The 19,643-nt window shown below is 40.2% G+C and overlaps 6 protein-coding genes across 6 annotated transcripts; all 6 read right to left on the bottom strand.

Annotated features, from left to right (window-relative positions):
• Positions 1 to 323: 323 nt before the first annotated feature.
• On the bottom strand, positions 324 to 2,696 carry LOC122989843 (protocadherin alpha-8-like). The gene has a single exon (XM_044362860.1). It carries the CDS (start codon positions 2,694 to 2,696, stop codon positions 324 to 326), a length of 2,373 nt encoding a protein of 790 aa, XP_044218795.1.
• A 646-nt stretch (positions 2,697 to 3,342) lies between these two features.
• LOC122989841 (protocadherin alpha-7-like) lies at positions 3,343 to 5,718 on the bottom strand. Its single transcript, XM_044362858.1, has one exon. The coding sequence runs from the start codon at positions 5,716 to 5,718 to the stop codon at positions 3,343 to 3,345; it is 2,376 nt and encodes a 791-aa protein (XP_044218793.1).
• Positions 5,719 to 6,820: 1,102 nt separating this feature from the next.
• Positions 6,821 to 9,196, bottom strand: LOC122989842 (protocadherin alpha-3-like). The gene has a single exon (XM_044362859.1). The coding sequence runs from the start codon at positions 9,194 to 9,196 to the stop codon at positions 6,821 to 6,823; it is 2,376 nt and encodes a 791-aa protein (XP_044218794.1).
• A 216-nt stretch (positions 9,197 to 9,412) lies between these two features.
• Positions 9,413 to 11,986, bottom strand: LOC122990990 (protocadherin alpha-8-like). The gene is made up of 2 exons (XM_044364579.1): positions 9,632 to 11,986; positions 9,413 to 9,436 (listed from the first exon to the last, which is right to left on the bottom strand). Exons 1-2 carry the CDS (start codon positions 11,984 to 11,986, stop codon positions 9,413 to 9,415), a joined length of 2,379 nt encoding a protein of 792 aa, XP_044220514.1.
• A 1,307-nt stretch (positions 11,987 to 13,293) lies between these two features.
• On the bottom strand, positions 13,294 to 15,660 carry LOC122989848 (protocadherin alpha-8-like). The gene has a single exon (XM_044362866.1). The coding sequence runs from the start codon at positions 15,658 to 15,660 to the stop codon at positions 13,294 to 13,296; it is 2,367 nt and encodes a 788-aa protein (XP_044218801.1).
• Positions 15,661 to 17,079: 1,419 nt separating this feature from the next.
• LOC122989846 (protocadherin alpha-8-like) lies at positions 17,080 to 19,547 on the bottom strand. Its single transcript, XM_044362863.1, has one exon. It carries the CDS (start codon positions 19,444 to 19,446, stop codon positions 17,080 to 17,082), a length of 2,367 nt encoding a protein of 788 aa, XP_044218798.1. The 5' UTR covers positions 19,447 to 19,547.
• Between the last annotated feature and the right edge of the window lie 96 nt (positions 19,548 to 19,643).

Below are 19,643 nucleotides of genomic sequence, written 5' to 3'. Positions count from 1 at the left end.
CTAGAACATATGATACAAACACCATTCACATATTAAAAATCGCATCTACTTTAGCAAATGTTGCAGTAAAACCCTTTAAGGCATTTAAAAATATTACAGTAATTAATTGTATCATTTGTAACGGTCAACTCAAATAAACTAATTGGAATACATACAAGAAAGCCACACACTTAACAAGAAGTATTATATTTTTGAGTTTGTTGTGTTATATAAGGCACTGTTCCCTAAGCAAAAGGCTGTAGAGACATTTTAGGAAGAAAACTTCAAGCAAAAGGCTAACATAGAACTAAATGCTTGTAAACATATTGTATAAAACTTTGTTTTTAAAGTCTTACCTCTCCAGATGCTCTCCTCCTGTCAGGAAGCACCAGAGTATTGGCATGGCTGCCTGGGACTATAGTAGATCCTATACTCATTCTGGGTCCAACTAACATGTAGCGTTTGTCTCCAGATCTGTACTGGATGCTGTGACACAGTGTCCCATCATAATTAGTGTCTTGTAGATATTTAGAAGTATAGTCTGTGGTTTTTGAACATTGCATTGCAATCAGCGCAATGATACTGATGAGAAAAAGTGTTGAAACTGAGCCCAAAGTTATCATCAGGTAAAAAGTCACATTATTCTCCTCATTATCCTTAGTTGCACTTTTAACATCAGAAGCTGCAAAAGCTTCTTTGGGCTCCACAAGTTTAACAATCACAGTAGCTGTTGCTGAGAGAGAAACGTTCCCATTGTCTTTTACCAGTATGACCAGTTTATGCTCAGCCTCGTCTGTCTCTGTGAATGAGCGAAGTGTTCTGATCTGTCCTGTATAGCGGTCCAAACCAAAGAGACTGTGGTCAGTAACTTGCTGCAGTGAAAAGAGTAACCAGCCGTTATATCCTATATCAGCGTCATAGGCTCTGACTTTAGTCACCAAGTGTCCTGCGTTCACATTGCGGGGAATCTCCTCCACACCTTCAGCAGAACCGTTAGAGCTGACTGGATACAGGATGACTGGAGCGTTGTCATTCTGATCCAGAATGAACACGTTCACTGTGACGTTGCTGCTTAATGACGGAGTTCCAGAATCTGTGGCGACAACTTGGAACTGGAACGTTTTCAGAGTTTCAAAGTCGAAACTTTTTAGCGCCATAATATCTCCATTATCAGTATTTATGTTAAGGAATGAAATTAATTTATTTCCTTCGCTTCCATCTCTTAAAATGTGATATGAAATTACTGCATTGTCATTTTCATCACGATCAAAAGCTTTAACCGAAAATACAGAGGTACCTGGCTCATTAGCTTCAGTGACATAGAAAGTATAGGGACTCTGTGAAAACTCTGGTCTGTTATCATTCACATCTGAAACTGCAACTGTTATTGTATTTTCAGACGACAAGGCTGGCTCACCTGAGTCTTTGCACGATATTCTCACATCATATTGAGCCTGATTCTCCCTGTCCAGTGAAGCCTGGGTAACTATAGAGTACATACGATCTTGCATCGACGTTGCCAATGCAAAAGGAGAAAAGTCATTTAAAAAGCAAATAACTTTTCCATTTGGGCCAGAGTCCAAATCATTGACACTAATAAGCGCCACAGTGGTCCCAATCCTGGAATCCTCAGGAATACTGTTAGAATATGAAGTGACCTCTATCTCGGGGGCATTATCATTAACGTCTATCACTTTTATAAATACGCTTTTATCAGTTGTGAGAGGAGCAGCTCCTTTATCGGATGCTCTTATATCTATCTCATAGGCTTGGTTATCTTCAAAATCAATTTTGCCTTTAATTGTTATCTCTCCAGTTTCCTGATTTAACCCAAATAGGTCCATTATATTACTATCAACCTCCTTTCCAAATAAATATATGACCTCTCCATTTAAACCCTCGTCCGAGTCAGTTGCGTTAACCTGAGCAACTGTTGCACCAACTGGTGTGTTTTCACTTAACGTTACTGAGTAAACGTCTTTTGTAAACGTGGGAGAGTTGTCATTTACATCCAGCACTTCCACATTGACTTCTATAGTACCCGACTTTGCTGGCTTCCCTCCATCCACTGCTGTCAGTAACAGTTTGTGTTTCACAGATGTCTCTCTATCTAACTGTTTTTGTAAAACAAGAAAGGGAATTTTACGATCATCTCCCCTATCTTTAACCTCTACACGAAAATGTTCGCTGTGACTCAGTTTGTACTGCTGAATTGAAAACTGCCCACTGTCTGCGTCCCGTGCAGCTTGAAGCTGAAACCGAGCCCCTGTTACGGCTGACTCTGAGATCTCTAAATTCGTTTCTTTCTCCGAAAAGGCAGGTGAATGGTCGTTAACATCTACCACTTCAACAGCAACATAATGGATCTCCAAGGGATTTTCCAGTACAGTTTTCAGGTTGATCAGACACGTGCTGCTTCGTCCACATACTTCCTCACGATCTACTTTTCGTTTCACGTACAGAATGCCGTCGTTTTGGTTTACCAGGAAGAGAGGTTCAGTGGAGCCAGACACAATACGAAAATTTCTATCCTTTAAGGTGTTTTTATCAAGTCCCAAATCTTTTGCTGCATCTCCGACCACCGTTCCTTCCTTACCTTCCTCAGAGATGGAATATCTGATTTGCGCATAAGCCCCACTCGTTAGAAGAACCAATAAAGGCACCGCTGCAACCCAGCCGCGTAATGGCCTCCACGTCGAGCATCCTCTTTGTTTCATTTTTTTGTTACTTGCAGTAACAAAACCAAGAATAATCCTCCGGTCAAGGAACAAAATCCCCTTGCCTTCGCCACACGCTCATTAAAAAGCCAGGAAAATGTATTGATCCATAAAAAACAATGTTATTGATGCACGTAAAACCACTGATGTGATGCCCGTGGTCGACTGATTCCGGCGAAGACTGAATGATAAGTCGACAAAGGGGGTGGGACCACGAAAATAAACGGAGGTGCTATCACCGTGTTCATATACTGACACCTTGCGTTTTTTCCTGAGACTGAAAATATGCATAGATTTACAATATTCAAACTCAAGACATTTGAAATATCGATTCTGGTCAAGCAGTGCATGTTATTAATTACTGTGCTAATAAAGCATGACAGTTTACATCACTGTTATCCCTCCGTGTAAGATTTTAGCTGCTACGCCAAGCTTCAGCACCACGGACAGTGACAAGTGCATTTTTTACAAAGATATGGAATACAGAAGCGTGGTCAGGGGAAGACGTCAACAACAACGTAAAAACGTTTCCAGGCCAAAACAATTATGTTAAACACAAGGACTTCCATTACTATAAATATTAAATATCAAATGTTTTGTCATGGTAAAAAAGGCAATAGACACTCCTCCAGTAATTTGTACAGAGTTATAAACTTCTTACCTCCCCAGATGCCCGCCTCCTGTCAGGAAGCACCAGTGTATTGGCATGGCTGCCCGGGACTATAGTAGATCCTATACTCATTCTAGGTCCAACCAACATGTAGCGTTTGTCTCCAGATCTGTACTGGATGCTGTGACACAGGGTCCCATCATAATTAGTGTCTTGTAGATATTTAGAAGTATAGTCTGTGGTTTTAGAGCATTGCATTGCAATCAGCACGATGATACTGATGAGAAAAAGTACTGAAACTGAGCCCAAAGTTATCATCAGATAAAAAGTCACGTCTCCCCCCTCATCATCTTTTTCTGCACTTTTAACATCAGAAGCTGCAAAAGCCTCTTTAGGCTCCACAAGTTTGACAATCACAGTAGCTGTTGCTGAGAGAGAAACGTTCCCATTGTCTTTTACCAGTATGACCAGTTTATGCTCAGCCTCGTCTGTCTCTGTGAATGAGCGAAGTGTTCTGATCTGTCCTGTATAGCGGTCCAAACCAAAGAGACTGTGGTCAGTAACTTGCTGCAGTGAAAAGAGTAACCAGCCGTTATATCCTATATCAGCGTCATAGGCTCTGACTTTAGTCACCAAGTGTCCTGCGTTCACATTGCGAGGAATCTCCTCCACACCTTCAGCAGAACCGTTAGAGCTGACTGGATACAGGATGACTGGAGCGTTGTCGTTCTGATCCAGAATGAATACGTTCACTGTGACGTTGCTGCTTAGTGACGGAGTTCCAGAATCTGTGGCGACAACTTGGAAATGGAACGTTTTCAGAGTTTCAAAGTCGAAGCTTTTCAGCGCTGAAATATCTCCATTTTCACTGTTAACATTTAGAAAGGAGGTAAACAAATGTTCTCCGCCCATATTCCTTAATATGAGATATGAAATAAGAGCATTACTCCCCTGATCATGATCACGGGCTGTAACTGATAAAATAGACGCTCCGGGGTTGTTATTCTCAGTAATGTAGAAAGTATAGGGGCTCTGTGAAAACTCCGGGCGGTTATCATTCACATCTGACACAACAATTTTTATAGTTTTATCTGATGATAATGATGGTTCACCTGCGTCTTTAGCTACAATTGTTACATCATATTCCGATTGCTGTTCTCGGTCCAAAAGTAATTTTGTTACCAGGGAATACATGTTATTTTGTAAAGATGGAGTGAGCATAAAAGGAAGGTCTTGGTTTATGTAACACATTACCTTTCCATTGAGACCAGAATCTGAATCTTTAACAGTAATCAAGGCCACTGTGGTTCCTGGTTTTGAATCTTCTGGTAGCGCGTGTGAAAAAGATGTTATCTCAATCTCAGGTGCGTTGTCGTTTAGGTCAACAATATTTATAATGACGGTTTTGTCTGTTGTCAGTGTAGGTGCACCTTTGTCAGATGCCTGGATATCTATTTCATATCTGCCACTCTCTTCAAAGTCTATGATTCCTGCCACTGTAATTTCTCCAGTTTTTGGATTTAAATCAAAACGTGCACGTGCCTGAGCATCCACGTCATTGCCAAATGAATATACAACTTCACCATTTGAGCCTTCATCCAAATCTGTTGCATTAACTTGAATAACAGTAGTACCAAGAGGAGAATTCTCTTTTAACTGCACAGTATAGGAATCCTGGGTAAAAACTGGGGGGTTATCATTAACGTCTGAAACATCTACAATGATTGTCATGTTACCGGACCTAGGAGGTTTACCTCCATCAATGGCTGTCAGAAGTAACACATGTGTCTTGATAGATTCTCTGTCAAGTGGCTTTTGAAGAATTAAACTAGGAGTTTTTCGGTCCTCACCACGATCTTTCACCTCCAAACGAAAATGTTCATTATGACCTAAGCTATACTGCTGAACGGATAATGAACCACTATCAGCATCACGTGCAGCTTGTAACTGAAATCTTGTTCCTGGTAACGCAGATTCGTAAATCTCTAACATCTTTTCATTTTCGGGGAAGCGTGGTGCGTGATCGTTTACATCCAGAATCTCTACTGTTACATAGTGGACCTCCAGTGGATTTTCTAACACGGTTTTTAAATCAATTAGACAAATCTTGCTTCGGTCGCACACATCCTCTCTGTCAATTTTTCGGTTCACATACAAGATACCATCGTCCTGATTTACTTGAAAAGGAGGCTCTGTCGAGCCATAGACAGTACGGTACCCCCTCTGTTTCAGTGTGGTCTTATCGAGACCTAAATCCCTCGCAATATTTCCAACAGCAGTTCCTTCGTTCACTTCCTCGAAGATGGAATATCTGAATTGTCCGGACGCTCCGCTCCAAAACGTAACAAAAACCATCATGTAGGCAGCCCACTTTGTCCGCTCTCTCCATGTCTGGCGTCGTCTTTGTTCCATGATGTGAAGATGAAACATTTAGAATACAAACAGATTTCAAAGATCTATACTCGTATACTACCGTAAAGTTCCTCCTTCACATTCGTTGTCATAATCCAATCGTTCTCCAACAGAGCATTAGAGTTTTTACAAAGCCGAGGTGTGCATTCAAGCTGTTAGCACGTAAAGGGTTTTGTCAGTTATGGTGTTAAGCGAATGGGATGGGTCTAGTGGCTATGACGAAAACGTGTGGAAGCATTATTTGTCATTATACTGACACCAAGTGACCGAGAATCACACTGCAGTGCTGTATTTGGAGCAACAGTAAAATGTATTAAAGTGGACTTTGCACGCAGATAAAAGCTTCTTCTTTTTTTTTTAACAATGGAGAAAAGCGTCCTGACATATTTCCACTTACAAAGCAGAAAGGAGGCAAAGATGCCCCTGCAACTTGATTTAACAGATAATCCATGAACACATTAACTTTTACATCACAATATTACCGATTAGTATCATGCTTCAAATGAGTGTCGCGTTTCACATAAAAAAAAAAAAGAAAAAAAGGGGGGAGAGGGACGTGCTCAAGAACATTTCAGCACCACGGACAGTGACAGCCTGAACTCAGATGCTGTGGCTAAACCACCAGTGCACTTGTATACATGCATCACAGTGGGATAAGACAGCGACTGTAAAAATAGATGTTTAGTCTGGCACAAACAGCCCTCTTTGATTCAGCAGGAAGAGAAGGAGATAAACCAGCCATCTTTCATAGCAGTAGGAATCACACATCCGAAGCTGTGATGCATCTAAGACAGCTACTCTCCTATATTGCATGTAATATCACTAACAAATTCACACCCCCACTCAGTTGATATTGAAACTTGCCAGTGCACAAATGCCATCAACTACAACTCATCTCCCCACCGGTATCAGTGTAGAAGAGTGTATGCTTCATGACAAAGGACGTTAATTAGCGTGATCCCGCAAATACAAACTAGAAAACCGATTACATTACTGACAGATGCACAACCTTCAATCTCGAGAGCATGTAATTAAGTAAAATATCATTAATCTGAATGTAATACAAACAAATTTAAGCTATAAAAACTTACAGAAAAGGGAGTCAAACTACTGATCTTACCTCTTCAGACGCACGTCTCCTGTCGGGAAGCACCAGAGTATTGGCATGGCTGCCCGGGACTATAGTAGATCCTATACTCATTCTGGGTCCAACTAACATGTACCGTTTGTCTCCTGATCTGTATTGGATGCTGTGACACAGTGTCCCATCATAATTTGTGTCTTGTAGATATTTAGAAGTATAGTCTGTGGTTTTGGAGCACTGCATTGCAATCAGCACGATGATACTGATGAGAAAAAGTACTGAAACTGAGCCCAAAGTTATCATCAGATAAAATGTGATATTGTCTTCATCGTCAACTTTTGCAGAACCTTTCTCATCAGAAGCTGCAAAAGCTTCTTTGGGCTCCACAAGTTTGACAATCACAGTAGCTGTTGCTGAGAGTGAAACGTTCCCATTGTCTTTGACCAATATGACCAGTTTATGCTCAGCCTCGTCTGTCTCTGTGAATGAGCGAAGTGTTCTGATCTGTCCTGTATAGCGGTCCAAACCAAAGAGACTGTGGTCAGTAACTTGCTGCAGTGAAAAGAGTAACCAGCCGTTATATCCTATATCAGCGTCATAGGCTCTGACTTTAGTCACCAAGTGTCCTACGTTCACATTGCGGGGAATCTCCTCCACACCTTCAGCAGAACCGTTAGAGCTGACTGGATACAGGATGACTGGAGCGTTGTCGTTCTGATCCAGAATGAACACGTTCACAGTGACGTTGCTGCTTAGTGACGGAGTTCCAGAATCTGTGGCGACAACTTGGAACTGGAACGTTTTCAGAGTTTCAAAGTCAAAACTTTTTAGCGCCAAAATATCTCCATTATCAGAGTTAATGTTAAGAAACGACGTCACTTTATTTTCATAACCTGCGTTCCTCAGAATGTGATACGAAATAACAGCATTATCTCCCTCATCACGATCAGACGCGCTCACGGAAAACACAGAGGCTCCTGGGGGATTATTTTCGGTGATGTAGAAAGTATAGGGACTCAATGAAAACTCCGGACTGTTATCATTTGTATCTGACACAAAAACGCTAATAGTCTTTTCGGATGTTAAGGCTGGCTCGCCTGCGTCTTTGGCGATTATTGTAATATTATATCTTGATTGTTGTTCCCTGTCAAGCTGTGACTTAGTGACAACAGCAAACATGTTATCTTGTATTGATGGCGTTAATGTAAAAGGACTGTCTTCGGCGACGTAGCTTATTATTTTGCCGTTCATGCCAGAGTCCAGATCAGCAATGCTGATAAGCGCTACAGTTGTTCCAGGTCTAGAGTCCTCTGAAACTGCACTTGACAGTGATGCCACTTCTATCTCGGGCGCGTTGTCATTTATATCTGCAATTTTAATGATTACACTTTTATCTGTTCTGAACGGAATGATTCCCTTATCAGAAGCCTGTATATCTATGTCATAGCTGTCTTGTTCCTCAAAGTCCACACGACCTTTCACAATTATCTCTCCAGTAACAGAGTCAATATGAAACAGCTCTCGAATTTTACTTTTTACATCACTTCCAAATGAATAAACAACTTCTCCATTAGGACCGTCGTCTAAGTCGGTTGCGTTAACTTGAGTGACTGTCGTGCCGACTAGGGCGTTCTCTTGTAGAACGGCTGCATATGTATCTTTGGTGAACACTGGCATATTGTCATTGACATCTAAAACATCTATGTATATTTCAATCGTGCCTGTCTTTGGGGGGTTTCCACCATCAGTAGCCGTCAGCACCAATTTATGGCTACGTTTGGTCTCTCTGTCCAGCTGCCTCTGTAACTGTAAAATTGGAGTTTTCCCATCTCTTCCTCGATCTTTAACCTCTAGACGGAAATGGTCATTCTGACTGATTTTATACTGTTGAACAGAGTTTGTGCCACCGTCAGGGTCGTGGGCATTTTGTAACTGATATTTTGCCCCCGGTAACGCAGACTCGGAAATTTCGAGCCTTTTTGTTTTCTCTGGAAATGCGGGAGAGTGGTCGTTCAAATCTGTTATCTCTACGGTGACATAATGTACTTCTAGTGGGTTTTCAAGAACAGTTTTAAGGTTAATTAAACATACACTGCTCTCCTTACATACTTCCTCTCGGTCAATTTTATGTATCGCATAAAGGACCCCGTCATTCTCATTTACCTTGAAAAGAGGTTCAGTCGAGCCGGACATGATACGAAATCCCCTCTGCTTCATTATATTCAGGTCTATTCCCAAATCCTTAGCTATATTGCCAACAAAACTTCCCTCTTTGAGCTCTTCAGATATGGAGTATCTCAGCTGTGCCGAGGCTGCTCCGAAAAACAAAAGCAAAACCAGAACGCCGAACAAATGTGGCCGCTGTCGCCATGACTCCCATCCTCTTTGTTTCATGTTTTGGGGTAAAAGTACGAATCCAAACGCGTCCATAATTATCCACTTGTCTAGATTTTTGTATCCATTACAGCATGACGTATATTCAATTCTCCTTGTAATGTGTTTCACGAAAGAAGAATAGTCACCTTGCGGTTATTCCAAGACTGGCAGCTAAATGTTGTAACCAGACTGAACGTAGAAGGGGCGGACTCATGTGTATCCTGTTCTTAGAAGCTATACTGATAAGATACTGCCACCCTGTGAATGTGCGTAATAACACATTTTATCACTCCAAATTGATCAGTACCAAATGTCACAATATATGTAAGTGTTTTGAATATGTTATATGTACGTTTGTTGAAATGATCCTCATGTGGGCTCAATTTATATCCAATAATGACAAAAGTAAGCCTTAAGTTATAGTATATATAGCAAATACAAATATTTACTCACCTCTCCAGATGCTCTCCTCCTGTCAGGAAGCACTAGAGTATTTGCATGGCTGCCTGGGACTATAGTAGATCCTATACTCATCCTGGGTCCAACCAACATGTACCGTTTGTCTCCAGATCTGTATTGGATGCTGTGACACAGTGTCCCATCATAATTTGTGTCTTGTAGATATTTAGAAGCACAGTCTGTGGTTTTGGAGCACTGCATTGCAATCAGTACGATGATACTGATGAGAAAAAGTACAGAAACTGAGCCCAAAGTTATCATCAGGTAAAAAGTCACGTCATTCCCCTCATCATCCTTTGCTGAACTTTTAACATCAGAAGCTGCAAAAGCTTCTTTTGGCTCCACAAGTTTGACAATCACAGTAGCTGTCGCCGAGAGTGAAACGTTCCCATTGTCTTTGACCAATATGACCAGTTTATGCTCAGCCTCGTCTGTCTCTGTGAATGAGCGAAGTGTTCTGATCTGTCCTGTATAGCGGTCCAAACCAAAGAGACTGTGGTCAGTAACTTGCTGCAGTGAAAAGAGTAACCAGCCGTTATATCCTATATCAGCGTCATAGGCTCTGACTTTAGTCACCAAGTGTCCTGCGTTCACATTGCGGGGAATCTCCTCCACACCTTCAGCAGAACCGTTAGAGCTGACTGGATACAGGATGACTGGAGCGTTGTCGTTCTGATCCAGAATGAACACGTTCACTGTGACGTTGCTGCTTAATGAGGGAGTTCCAGAATCTGTGGCGACAACTTGGAACTGGAACGTTTTCAGAGTTTCAAAGTCGAAACTTTTTAGCGCTGAAATCAGTCCATTCTCTGAATTTATATTTAGGAAAGATGTTACATCATTTTCACTCCCTGCTCTCACAATATGATATGAAACAGCTGCATTTTCATTCACATCATTGTCTGTTGCACTTACAGAGAATATTGACGCTCCAGCTAAGTTATTTTCTACCAGGTAGAACTGTAATCGGTTTTCGTCGAAATGTGGACTGTTGTCATTTACATCCGATATCTGAATGTCAAAGGTTTTAACAGTAGATAAGGGAGGCTCACCACAGTCGGTGGCTTTTATTGTTATTTCATAATGTGACACCTTCTCTCGATCTAAAAATTCCTTAGTGACAACTGAATACGTGTTTTCCTTATAGGAGGGCTTTAATTCTAAAGGCACGTCATTGGCTATGCTTGAAATAATTTTTCCATTGACACCCGAGTCTTTATCTGTTACACTGATGAGAGAAATAACAGTGCCAGGCTTTGAATTTTCGGACACTGTATTTGAGAGTGATGTGATTTCAATTTCTGGTGGATTATCATTGACGTCTTTTATCTTTATAATGACTCTACACCTGCTTGTTAATGGAGGTGTTCCTTTATCTGATGCCTCAACTTCTAGTTTATAAATCTCAGATTCCTCAAAATCTAACCCTCCTTTTAATTTAATTTGTCCACTTAACCTATCGAGTTCAAATATCTCGTAGACTTTTCGTGCTAATGATTTGCTAAGGCTGTACTCTATTTCTCCGTTAGCCCCCTCATCTGGATCCATTGCATTCACTCTTGTAACGGTTGTACCAACTGGAACGTTTTCATATATTTCAATTTGGTAAGTATCCTGACTAAACATTGGACGATTATCATTACTGTCAAGAACAATAATGGAAACATTTAGTGAACCTGATCTTTGAGGTTTACCTCCATCAAGTGCTGTAACAAATAACGAGTGCTTAGTATTTTTTTCTCTGTCTAAGGACTTCTTCAGCACTAAAAATGGTATTTTATCTTCATCGCTTTGACTAATATCTATTTCAAAGTGATCGTTTCCCGTTAATGTATATGTGCGGATAGAGTTTATTCCAGCATCAGGATCACGGGCTGCGTGCAGTTGAAATCGTGTTCCCGGAGATGAATGTTCCGCTATCTCAAATGTCTGTTGCTTCTCAGAAAAACTAGGGGAGTGATCATTTACATCAGTAATTTCTACAACCACATAGTGTATCTCCAGGGGGTTTTCAACAAGGATTTTTAGCTCCATTAAGCATGCACCACTTCCCTGACAAAGCTCCTCTCTGTCGATTTTCTTATGGACCTGTAAGGCACCGTTGTCCGGGTTTACCTCAAAAAACGCGTCCGCGGATCCAGAAACCACTCGGAATCGTCGGTCAATCAACGAGATTTTGTCCAAACCAAGATCCTTAGCAACATTTCCAACAACAGTTCCTTCTTTCACCTCTTCTGGAACAGAGTACCGTAATTCAGCCAAAGCCCGCTCTCCGAAAAACAGCAGTAGAGACAAATAAAAACCAAACCAATAGAAGCCCCATGATCGGCATCGTCTTTCGCTTTCCATCCTTATTCAAAAAGACGTATATACACTCCAACCCGTTTCTGCAACAAATAATTCTTTATATCAGCCAGGCGAGTATCGCATGTTTAGAGAAAATACCACGGAGCCTCATGCGACTCGCATGTTTAAATCAAATGTATCCTCTGCCGTGAGGTGGTAGACAAAAGCTTTGTTAGAGGAGGGACTGAGTCCTTTATGGCCTTATTGACGTAACAGTGACACCAAGAGGACAACACTTAAGAAAATTTAGTTAAAATGGTATACTACAGTAGGTTGTACTGTATAGTTTAGGTTTGAAATACAATAGGGGATATCAGAGAAAGAGCTGAGGAAAAAGCTGGTCGTGAAAACCAACATGATCATAAACAATTCACAACCATGTAAAAGACTCAAAGGTTCTTATGGCTACATCCTTATCATATGTTTACCTTTTCTCTCTCCCTCTCTGCTACACACGTGAAAAAAATACACTACAATAAAATAAGATATAATATGCACAAAAAGAATATAAATAGCTGAAACTCCTTAGTGGTAATACAAACAAGGAATTGTGGAAAATACTAGTCTATTTATTTTACCGTATTTCCTCTGCTTTGTTCTACTTTTCGCTCGCCATTAGTGAGGCCTTTGAATTTCAGCACCATGGACAGCGATCATGAGCGGACTTGTAGCCTTTTTCTGCACCACAGAATTTGGGTGCTTAACTATTAAGTCCCTTACACAATGCATATAAATACTAACAATCAACAACTTACAGAATTTTACTTATGATATTGTTAAAAAAAAGTTTAAACAATTCTTGAAGGTCAGTGATAAAACTCATTACTGACACTTTCCCAAACAGACACCTCAATTACAAAGTTGCAAGTTTTGTAATTCTTTCTTGTCTATGGGAAATACCTGTTTTGTTTCTCATAATAGCTTTGAGAGTATAACGGTGTGCATAATCTTTCCAAAGGATGAGAAGAGCTAAGAGCAACTTGTGGACCAGACAGGGGATCTAACAAATAGAAAAAGGGAGTTGAATCCATTATTGTATGCTGGCTGGTAAAGTTAAATCACTTCTCACGGAAACAGAGTGACATTGACATATATGTCAAACAATTATGACACTGATTAAAACATGCTGAATCAGACAAAAGTCCACAAATCTTACATAATGTGAAGAAGAAAGCATTAAACTTTCTTTACGTTTATGTGGTTTGTATTTTATGGGAAATGTAGTAGTCTGGATCACTATGCAATGGAATTTAAGGGCAAACATATGCTTAGTACAATTCAAAACATTTCTTTGTAGGCAGCGCTACATATTAAAGCCTTACCTCTACAGATGTTCTCCTCCTGTCAGGAGCCACCAGTGTATTGGCATGACTTCCCGGGACTATAGTAGATCCTATACTCATTCTGGGGCCAACTAACATGTAGCGTTTGTCTCCAGATCTGTACTGGATGCTGTGACACAGTGTCCCATCATAATTAACATCTTGTAGATATTTAGAGGTATAGTCTGTGGATTTGGAGCACTGCATTGCAATCAGCACGATGATACTGATGAGAAAAAGTACAGAAACTGAGCCCAAAGTTATCATCAAGTAAAATGTAACATTGTCTTCCGCGTCAACTTTAGTTGAACTCTTCACATCAGAAGCTGCAAAAGCCTCTTTGGGCTCCACAAGTTTGACAATCACAGTAGCTGTTGCTGACAGTGAAACGTTCCCATTGTCTTTGACCAGTATGACCAGTTTATGCTCAGCCTCGTCTGTCTCTGTGAATGAGCGAAGTGTTCTGATCTGTCCTGTATAGCGGTCCAAACCAAAGAGACTGTGGTCAGTAACTTGCTGCAGTGAAAAGAGTAACCAGCCGTTATATCCTATATCAGCGTCATAGGCTCTGACTTTAGTCACCAAGTGTCCTGTGTTCACATTGCGGGGAATCTCCTCCACACCTTCAGCAGAACCATTAGAGCTGACTGGATACAGGATGACTGGAGCGTTGTCGTTCTGATCCAGAATGAATACGTTCACTGTGACATTGCTGCTTAATGACGGAGTTCCAGAATCTGTGGCGACAACTTGGAACTGGAACGTTTTCAGAGTTTCAAAGTCGAAACTCTTTAGTGCTGTAATGTGTCCATTATCAGAGTTAATGTTAAGGAAAGATGACATTTCATTTCCATTTTCTCCTCGAAGAATATGATAAGAAATTGCTGCATTTTCATTCACATCATTATCTATTGCACTTACAGAGAACATAGATGTTCCCGCAACATTATTTTCCAAAAGGTAAAACTGTAAAGGATTTTGGTCGAAATGTGGTCTGTTGTCATTTATGTCTGATATTTGAATATTCAGGGTTTTTACAGTAGATAAGGGAGGCTCACCACAGTCGGTGGCTTTTATTGTTATTTCATAATGTGACACCAACTCTCGATCCAAAAATCCTTGAGTGACAACTGAATATGTGTTTTCCTTATAGGAAGGCTTTAATTCAAAAGGTACATCTGAGGTTATGCGAGAAATAATTTTTCCATTGACACCAGAATCTTTATCTCTCACACTAATTAGGGAAATAACAGTGCCAGGCTTTGAATCTTCAGACACTTTATTTGACAGTGATGTGACTTCAATTTCCGGTGGATTATCATTGACGTCTTTTATCTTTACAGTTACTCTACACCTTCCTGTTAATGGAGGTGTTCCTTTATCTGATGCCTCAACATCCAGTTTATAAATCTCGGATTCCTCATAATCCACGTCTCCTTTCAATTTAATTTGTCCACTTAAACTGTCCAATTCAAATATCTCATAGACTTTGCCTCTCAAGGTTTTACCAAGGCTGTACTCTATTTCTCCATTAGTGCCTTCATCTGGATCTATTGCATTCACTCTTGTAACGGTTGTACCAACTGGAACGTTTTCATATATTTCAATTTGGTAAGTATCCTGACTAAACATTGGACGATTATCATTACTGTCAAGAACAATAATGGAAACATTTAGAGAACTTGATCTTTGAGGTTTACCTCCATCAACTGCTGTAATAATTAACGAGTGCTTAGTATTTTTTTCTCTGTCTAAGGACTTCTTCAGCACTAAAAATGGTATTTTATCTTCATCGCTTTGACTGATATCTATTTCAAAGTGATCGTTTCCCGTTAATGTATATGTGCGGATAGAGTTTATTCCAGCATCAGGATCACGGGCTGCGTGCAGTTGAAATCGTGTTCCCGGAGATGTTTGTTCACCTATTTCAAATGTTTGTTCCTTTTCAGGAAAACTAGGGGAGTGATCATTTACATCAGTCATTTCTACAACCACATAGTGTATCTCCAGGGGGTTTTCAACAAGGATTTTTAGCTCCATCAAGCATGCACCACTTCCCTGACAAAGCTCCTCTCTGTCGATTTTCTTACGGACCTGTAAGGCACCGTTGTCCGAGTTTACCTCGAAAAACGCGTCCGCGGATCCAGAAACCACTCGGAATCGTCGGTCAATCAACGAGGTTTTGTCCAAACCAAGATCCTTAGCAACATTTCCAACAACAGTTCCTTCTTTCACCTCCTCTGGAACAGAGTACCGCAATTCAGCCAGAGCCCGCTCTCCAAAAAACAGCAGTAGAGACAAATAAAAACCAAGCCAACAGATGGCCAGTGACCGACATCGTCTTTCGCTTTCCATCCTTATTCAAAAAGACGTATATACACTCCAACCCGTTTCTGCAACAAATAATTCCTTATATCAGCCAGGCGAGTATCGCATATTTAGAGAAAACACCACGGAGCCTCATGCGACTCGCATGTTTAAATCAAATGTATCATCTGCCGTGAGGTGGTAGACAAAAGCTTTGTTAGAGGAGGGACTGAGTCCTTTATGGCCCTATTGATGTAACAGTGACACCAAGAGGACAACACCTTAGACAGTGTAGTTAAAATGGTGTACTAGGTTATACAGTTTTGTCAAGAAATCCACCACAGAATATTAGAGAAGCTGAGGAGAAGCTTGTTTTGAAAACCAACATGATCATAAACAATTCACAATGATGTAAAAAAAAGAAAAAGAAAAGAAACCTTCAAAATTCTTAAATTCTTAAGGCTGCATCCTTGTTGTTTGTTCATTCTTTCTCTCTCCCTCTCTGTTACACACAGGAAAAAAGACATTACAATGAAATAAAATATGCACAACAAGATTATAAATAGTTGAAACTCCTAAGTGGTAATACAAACAAGGGTTTGTGGAAAAATACTAGCCTATTTATTTTAACATATTTCCTCTGCTTTGCTCTACTTTTCACTTGACAGTAGTGAGGCCTTTGAATTTCAGCACCATGGACAGCGATCACAAGCAGAGTTGCAGCCTTTTTCTCAACTTAACCACAAAATGTTGTACTCAATTATTATGCCTTTTACACAATGCCTATACTGTATATATTTACAATCACCAACAACGTACAGAACTTAACTTATGATGTTGTAAAAAATGTTGAAAGTCATTGCTAAAACTCTTTACCAACACCTTACCAAACAGACACCTCAGTCACAAAGGTATAAACTTTTTTATTCTTTCTTCTCCCTGGGAAGTATTTCCCCTTTTTTATTCATTAAAAACAAACACTTTTGTTACTCTTAAGGTCTTTGAGAGTATAACAGTATGCATAACCTTTCCAAAGGATGAGAGGAGCTAAGAGTAAATTGTGGAACAGACAGGATCTAGCATATAAAACCAGTGACTTGTGTCCCACATTATTATATGCTAAGTTAAATCATTTCTCCCAGAAATAGAGTACTCACTGACATATACAGTACTAATCAAATGTTTGGACACACCTTCCTATTCACTTGAATGATGACGTGTGTCCAAACCTTTGACTGGTACTGTATGTCAAACAGTTATGACCTTGGATTAAACGTGCTGAATCAGGCAACAAGTCCACAAACCTTACATAATATCAACAGAAAGCTTCTTTCCTAAGTTTTTGCTTCTTTGTATTTGATAGGAACTGTAGTAGTGTGGATCACTATGCAATTGGATGTTAGAGCAAATATTTGCTAGAAAACCACAGTGTAATTCAAAACAGTTCTTTGTAGGCAGCGCTACATATTAAAGCCTTACCTCTACAGATGTTCTCCTCCTGTCAGGAGCCACCAGTGTATTGGCATGACTTCCCGGGACTATAGTAGATCCTATGCTCATCCTGGGTCCAACTAACATGTAGCGTTTATCTCCAGATCTGTATTGGATACTGTGACACAGTGTCCCGTCATAATTTGTTTCTTGTAGATATTTAGAAGTATAGTCTGTGGTTTTTGAACACTGCATTGCAATCAGTATGATGATACTGATGAGAAAAAGTACAGAAACTGAGCCCAAAGTTATCATCAAGTAAAATGTAACATTGTCTTCATCGTCAACTTTTGCAGAACTCTTAAAATCAGATGCTGCAAAAGCCTCTTTTGGCTCCACAAGTTTAACAATCACAGTAGCTGTTGCCGAGAGTGAAACGTTCCCATTGTCTTTGACCAATATGACCAGTTTATGCTCAGCCTCGTCTGTCTCTGTGAATGAGCGAAGTGTTCTGATCTGTCCTGTATAGCGGTCCAAACCAAAGAGACTGTGGTCAGTAACTTGCTGCAGTGAAAAGAGTAACCAGCCGTTATATCCTATATCAGCGTCATAGGCTCTGACTTTAGTCACCAAGTGTCCTGCGTTCACATTGCGGGGAATCTCCTCCACACCTTCAGCAGAACCGTTAGAGCTGACTGGATACAGGATGACTGGAGCGTTGTCGTTCTGATCCAGAATGAACACGTTCACTGTGACGTTGCTGCTTAGTGACGGAGTTCCAGAATCTGTGGCGACAACTTGGAACTGGAACGTTTTCAGAGTTTCAAAGTCAAAACTTTTTAGCGCGGTGATGTGTCCATTATCTGAATTAATGTTTAGGAAAGACGACATTTCATTTCCATTTTCTCCTCTAACAATGTGATATGAAATAGCTGCATTGTCATTCATATCATTGTCCGTAGCGCTTACAGAGAATATTGACGTACCAGCAATGTTATTTTCTGAAAGGTAAAACTCTAAAGATTTTTTTTCGAAATGTGGTCTGTTGTCATTCACATCCAATATTTGAATATTCAGGGTTTTAAAAGTCGATAAGGGAGGCTCGCCACAGTCGGTGGCTTTTATTGTTATTTCATAATGTGACACCTCCTCTCGATCCAGAAACCCCTTAGTGACAACTGAATATATATTGTCCTTATAGGAGGGCTTTAATTCAAAAGGCACGTTATTTGTTATGTGTGAAATAATTTTTCCATTGACACCTGAGTCTTTATCTGTCACACTGATGAGGGAAATGACAGTGCCAGGCTTTGAATCTTCAGACACTGTATTTGACAGTGATGTGATTTCAATTTCTGGTGGATTATCATTGACGTCTTTTATTTTAATAACGACTCTACATCTTCCTGTTAATGGAGGTTGCCCTTTATCCGATGCCTCAATATCTACTTTATAGATTTCTGATTCTTCAAAATCCACGATTCCTTTCACTTTAAGTTCTCCACTTAAACTATCCAGTTCAAAAATGTCATAAACATTACGTCTCAAGGTTTTACTAAGGCTGTACTCTGTTTCTCCATTAGTGCCTTCGTCTGAATCCATTGCGTTTAGTCTTGTAACAGTTGTACCAACTGGAACGTTTTCATATATTTCAATTTGGTAAGTATCTTGACTAAACATCGGACGATTATCATTACTGTCAAGAACAATAATGGAAACATTTAGTGTGCCTGATCTTTGAGGTTTACCTCCATCAACTGCTGTAACAAATAATAAGTGTTTATTGTTTTGCTCTCTGTCTAAGGACTTTTTCAGCACTAAAAATGGTATTTTATCTTCATCGCTTTGACTAATATCTATTTCAAAGTGATCGTTTGACATTAATGTATATGTGCGGATAGAGTTCATTCCTGCGTCGGGATCACGGGCCGCGTGCAGTTGGAATCGCGTCCCTGTAGATGTTTGTTCAAATATTTCAAATGTCTGTTGCTTTTCAGGAAAACTAGGGGAGTGATCATTTACATCAGTGATTTCTACAACGATATGGTGCATTTCCAGTGGATTTTCAACAAGGATTTTTAGCTCCATTAAGCATGCACCACTTCCCTGACAAAGCTCCTCTCTGTCGATTTTCTTACGGACCTGTAAAGCACCGTTGTCCGGGTTTACTTCGAAAAATATATCCTTATATCCAGACACAACACGGAACCGTCGTTCAATCAAAGATGTTTTGTCCAAACCAAGATCCTTCGCAACATTTCCAACAACAGTCCCCTCTTTCACCTCCTCTGGAATAGAATACCTTAATTCAGCCACAGCCTGCTCTCCGAAAAACAGCAGTGGAAGCGACAAATAAATAGCAAACCAACAGTAGTCACTTGACCGTCTTACGCTCCCCATCATTATCAAAGATCATTAACACGCAGGTGTCTGTTTCTATGAATGATCAGTTCTCCATACCCGAACAGTTTAATATGGCATCTTTAGAAAAACGCCCCACACGGTCTAATCCGACTGGCATGCTTACATCAAATGCTTTGAGGTACCAAACAAAAGCTTTTTCAGGGGAGGGACGAACACTTGTATGGCCTCGATGATAT

The sequence above is a fragment of the Thunnus albacares genome, chromosome 10 (assembly GCF_914725855.1).
Source record: "Thunnus albacares chromosome 10, fThuAlb1.1, whole genome shotgun sequence".
Classification (NCBI taxonomy): domain Eukaryota; kingdom Metazoa; phylum Chordata; class Actinopteri; order Scombriformes; family Scombridae; genus Thunnus; species Thunnus albacares.
This window is presented reverse-complemented; position numbering and strand designations above follow the sequence as displayed.

Bases quoted from the DNA above. Each gene is read 5' to 3' on its own strand.
- LOC122989843 (XM_044362860.1), bottom strand. From the start codon at position 2,696: ATGAAACAAAGAGGATGCTCGACGTGGAGGCCATTACGCGGCTGGGTT.
- LOC122989841 (XM_044362858.1), bottom strand. From the start codon at position 5,718: ATGGAACAAAGACGACGCCAGACATGGAGAGAGCGGACAAAGTGGGCT.
- LOC122989842 (XM_044362859.1), bottom strand. From the start codon at position 9,196: ATGAAACAAAGAGGATGGGAGTCATGGCGACAGCGGCCACATTTGTTC.
- LOC122990990 (XM_044364579.1), bottom strand. From the start codon at position 11,986: ATGGAAAGCGAAAGACGATGCCGATCATGGGGCTTCTATTGGTTTGGT. The intron at 9,437-9,631 runs GTGAGTAAATAT...GCACATTCACAG, and splicing joins GGAGGAGAGCATCTGGAGAG to GGTGGCAGTATCTTATCAGT.
- LOC122989848 (XM_044362866.1), bottom strand. From the start codon at position 15,660: ATGGAAAGCGAAAGACGATGTCGGTCACTGGCCATCTGTTGGCTTGGT.
- LOC122989846 (XM_044362863.1), bottom strand. From the start codon at position 19,446: ATGATGGGGAGCGTAAGACGGTCAAGTGACTACTGTTGGTTTGCTATT.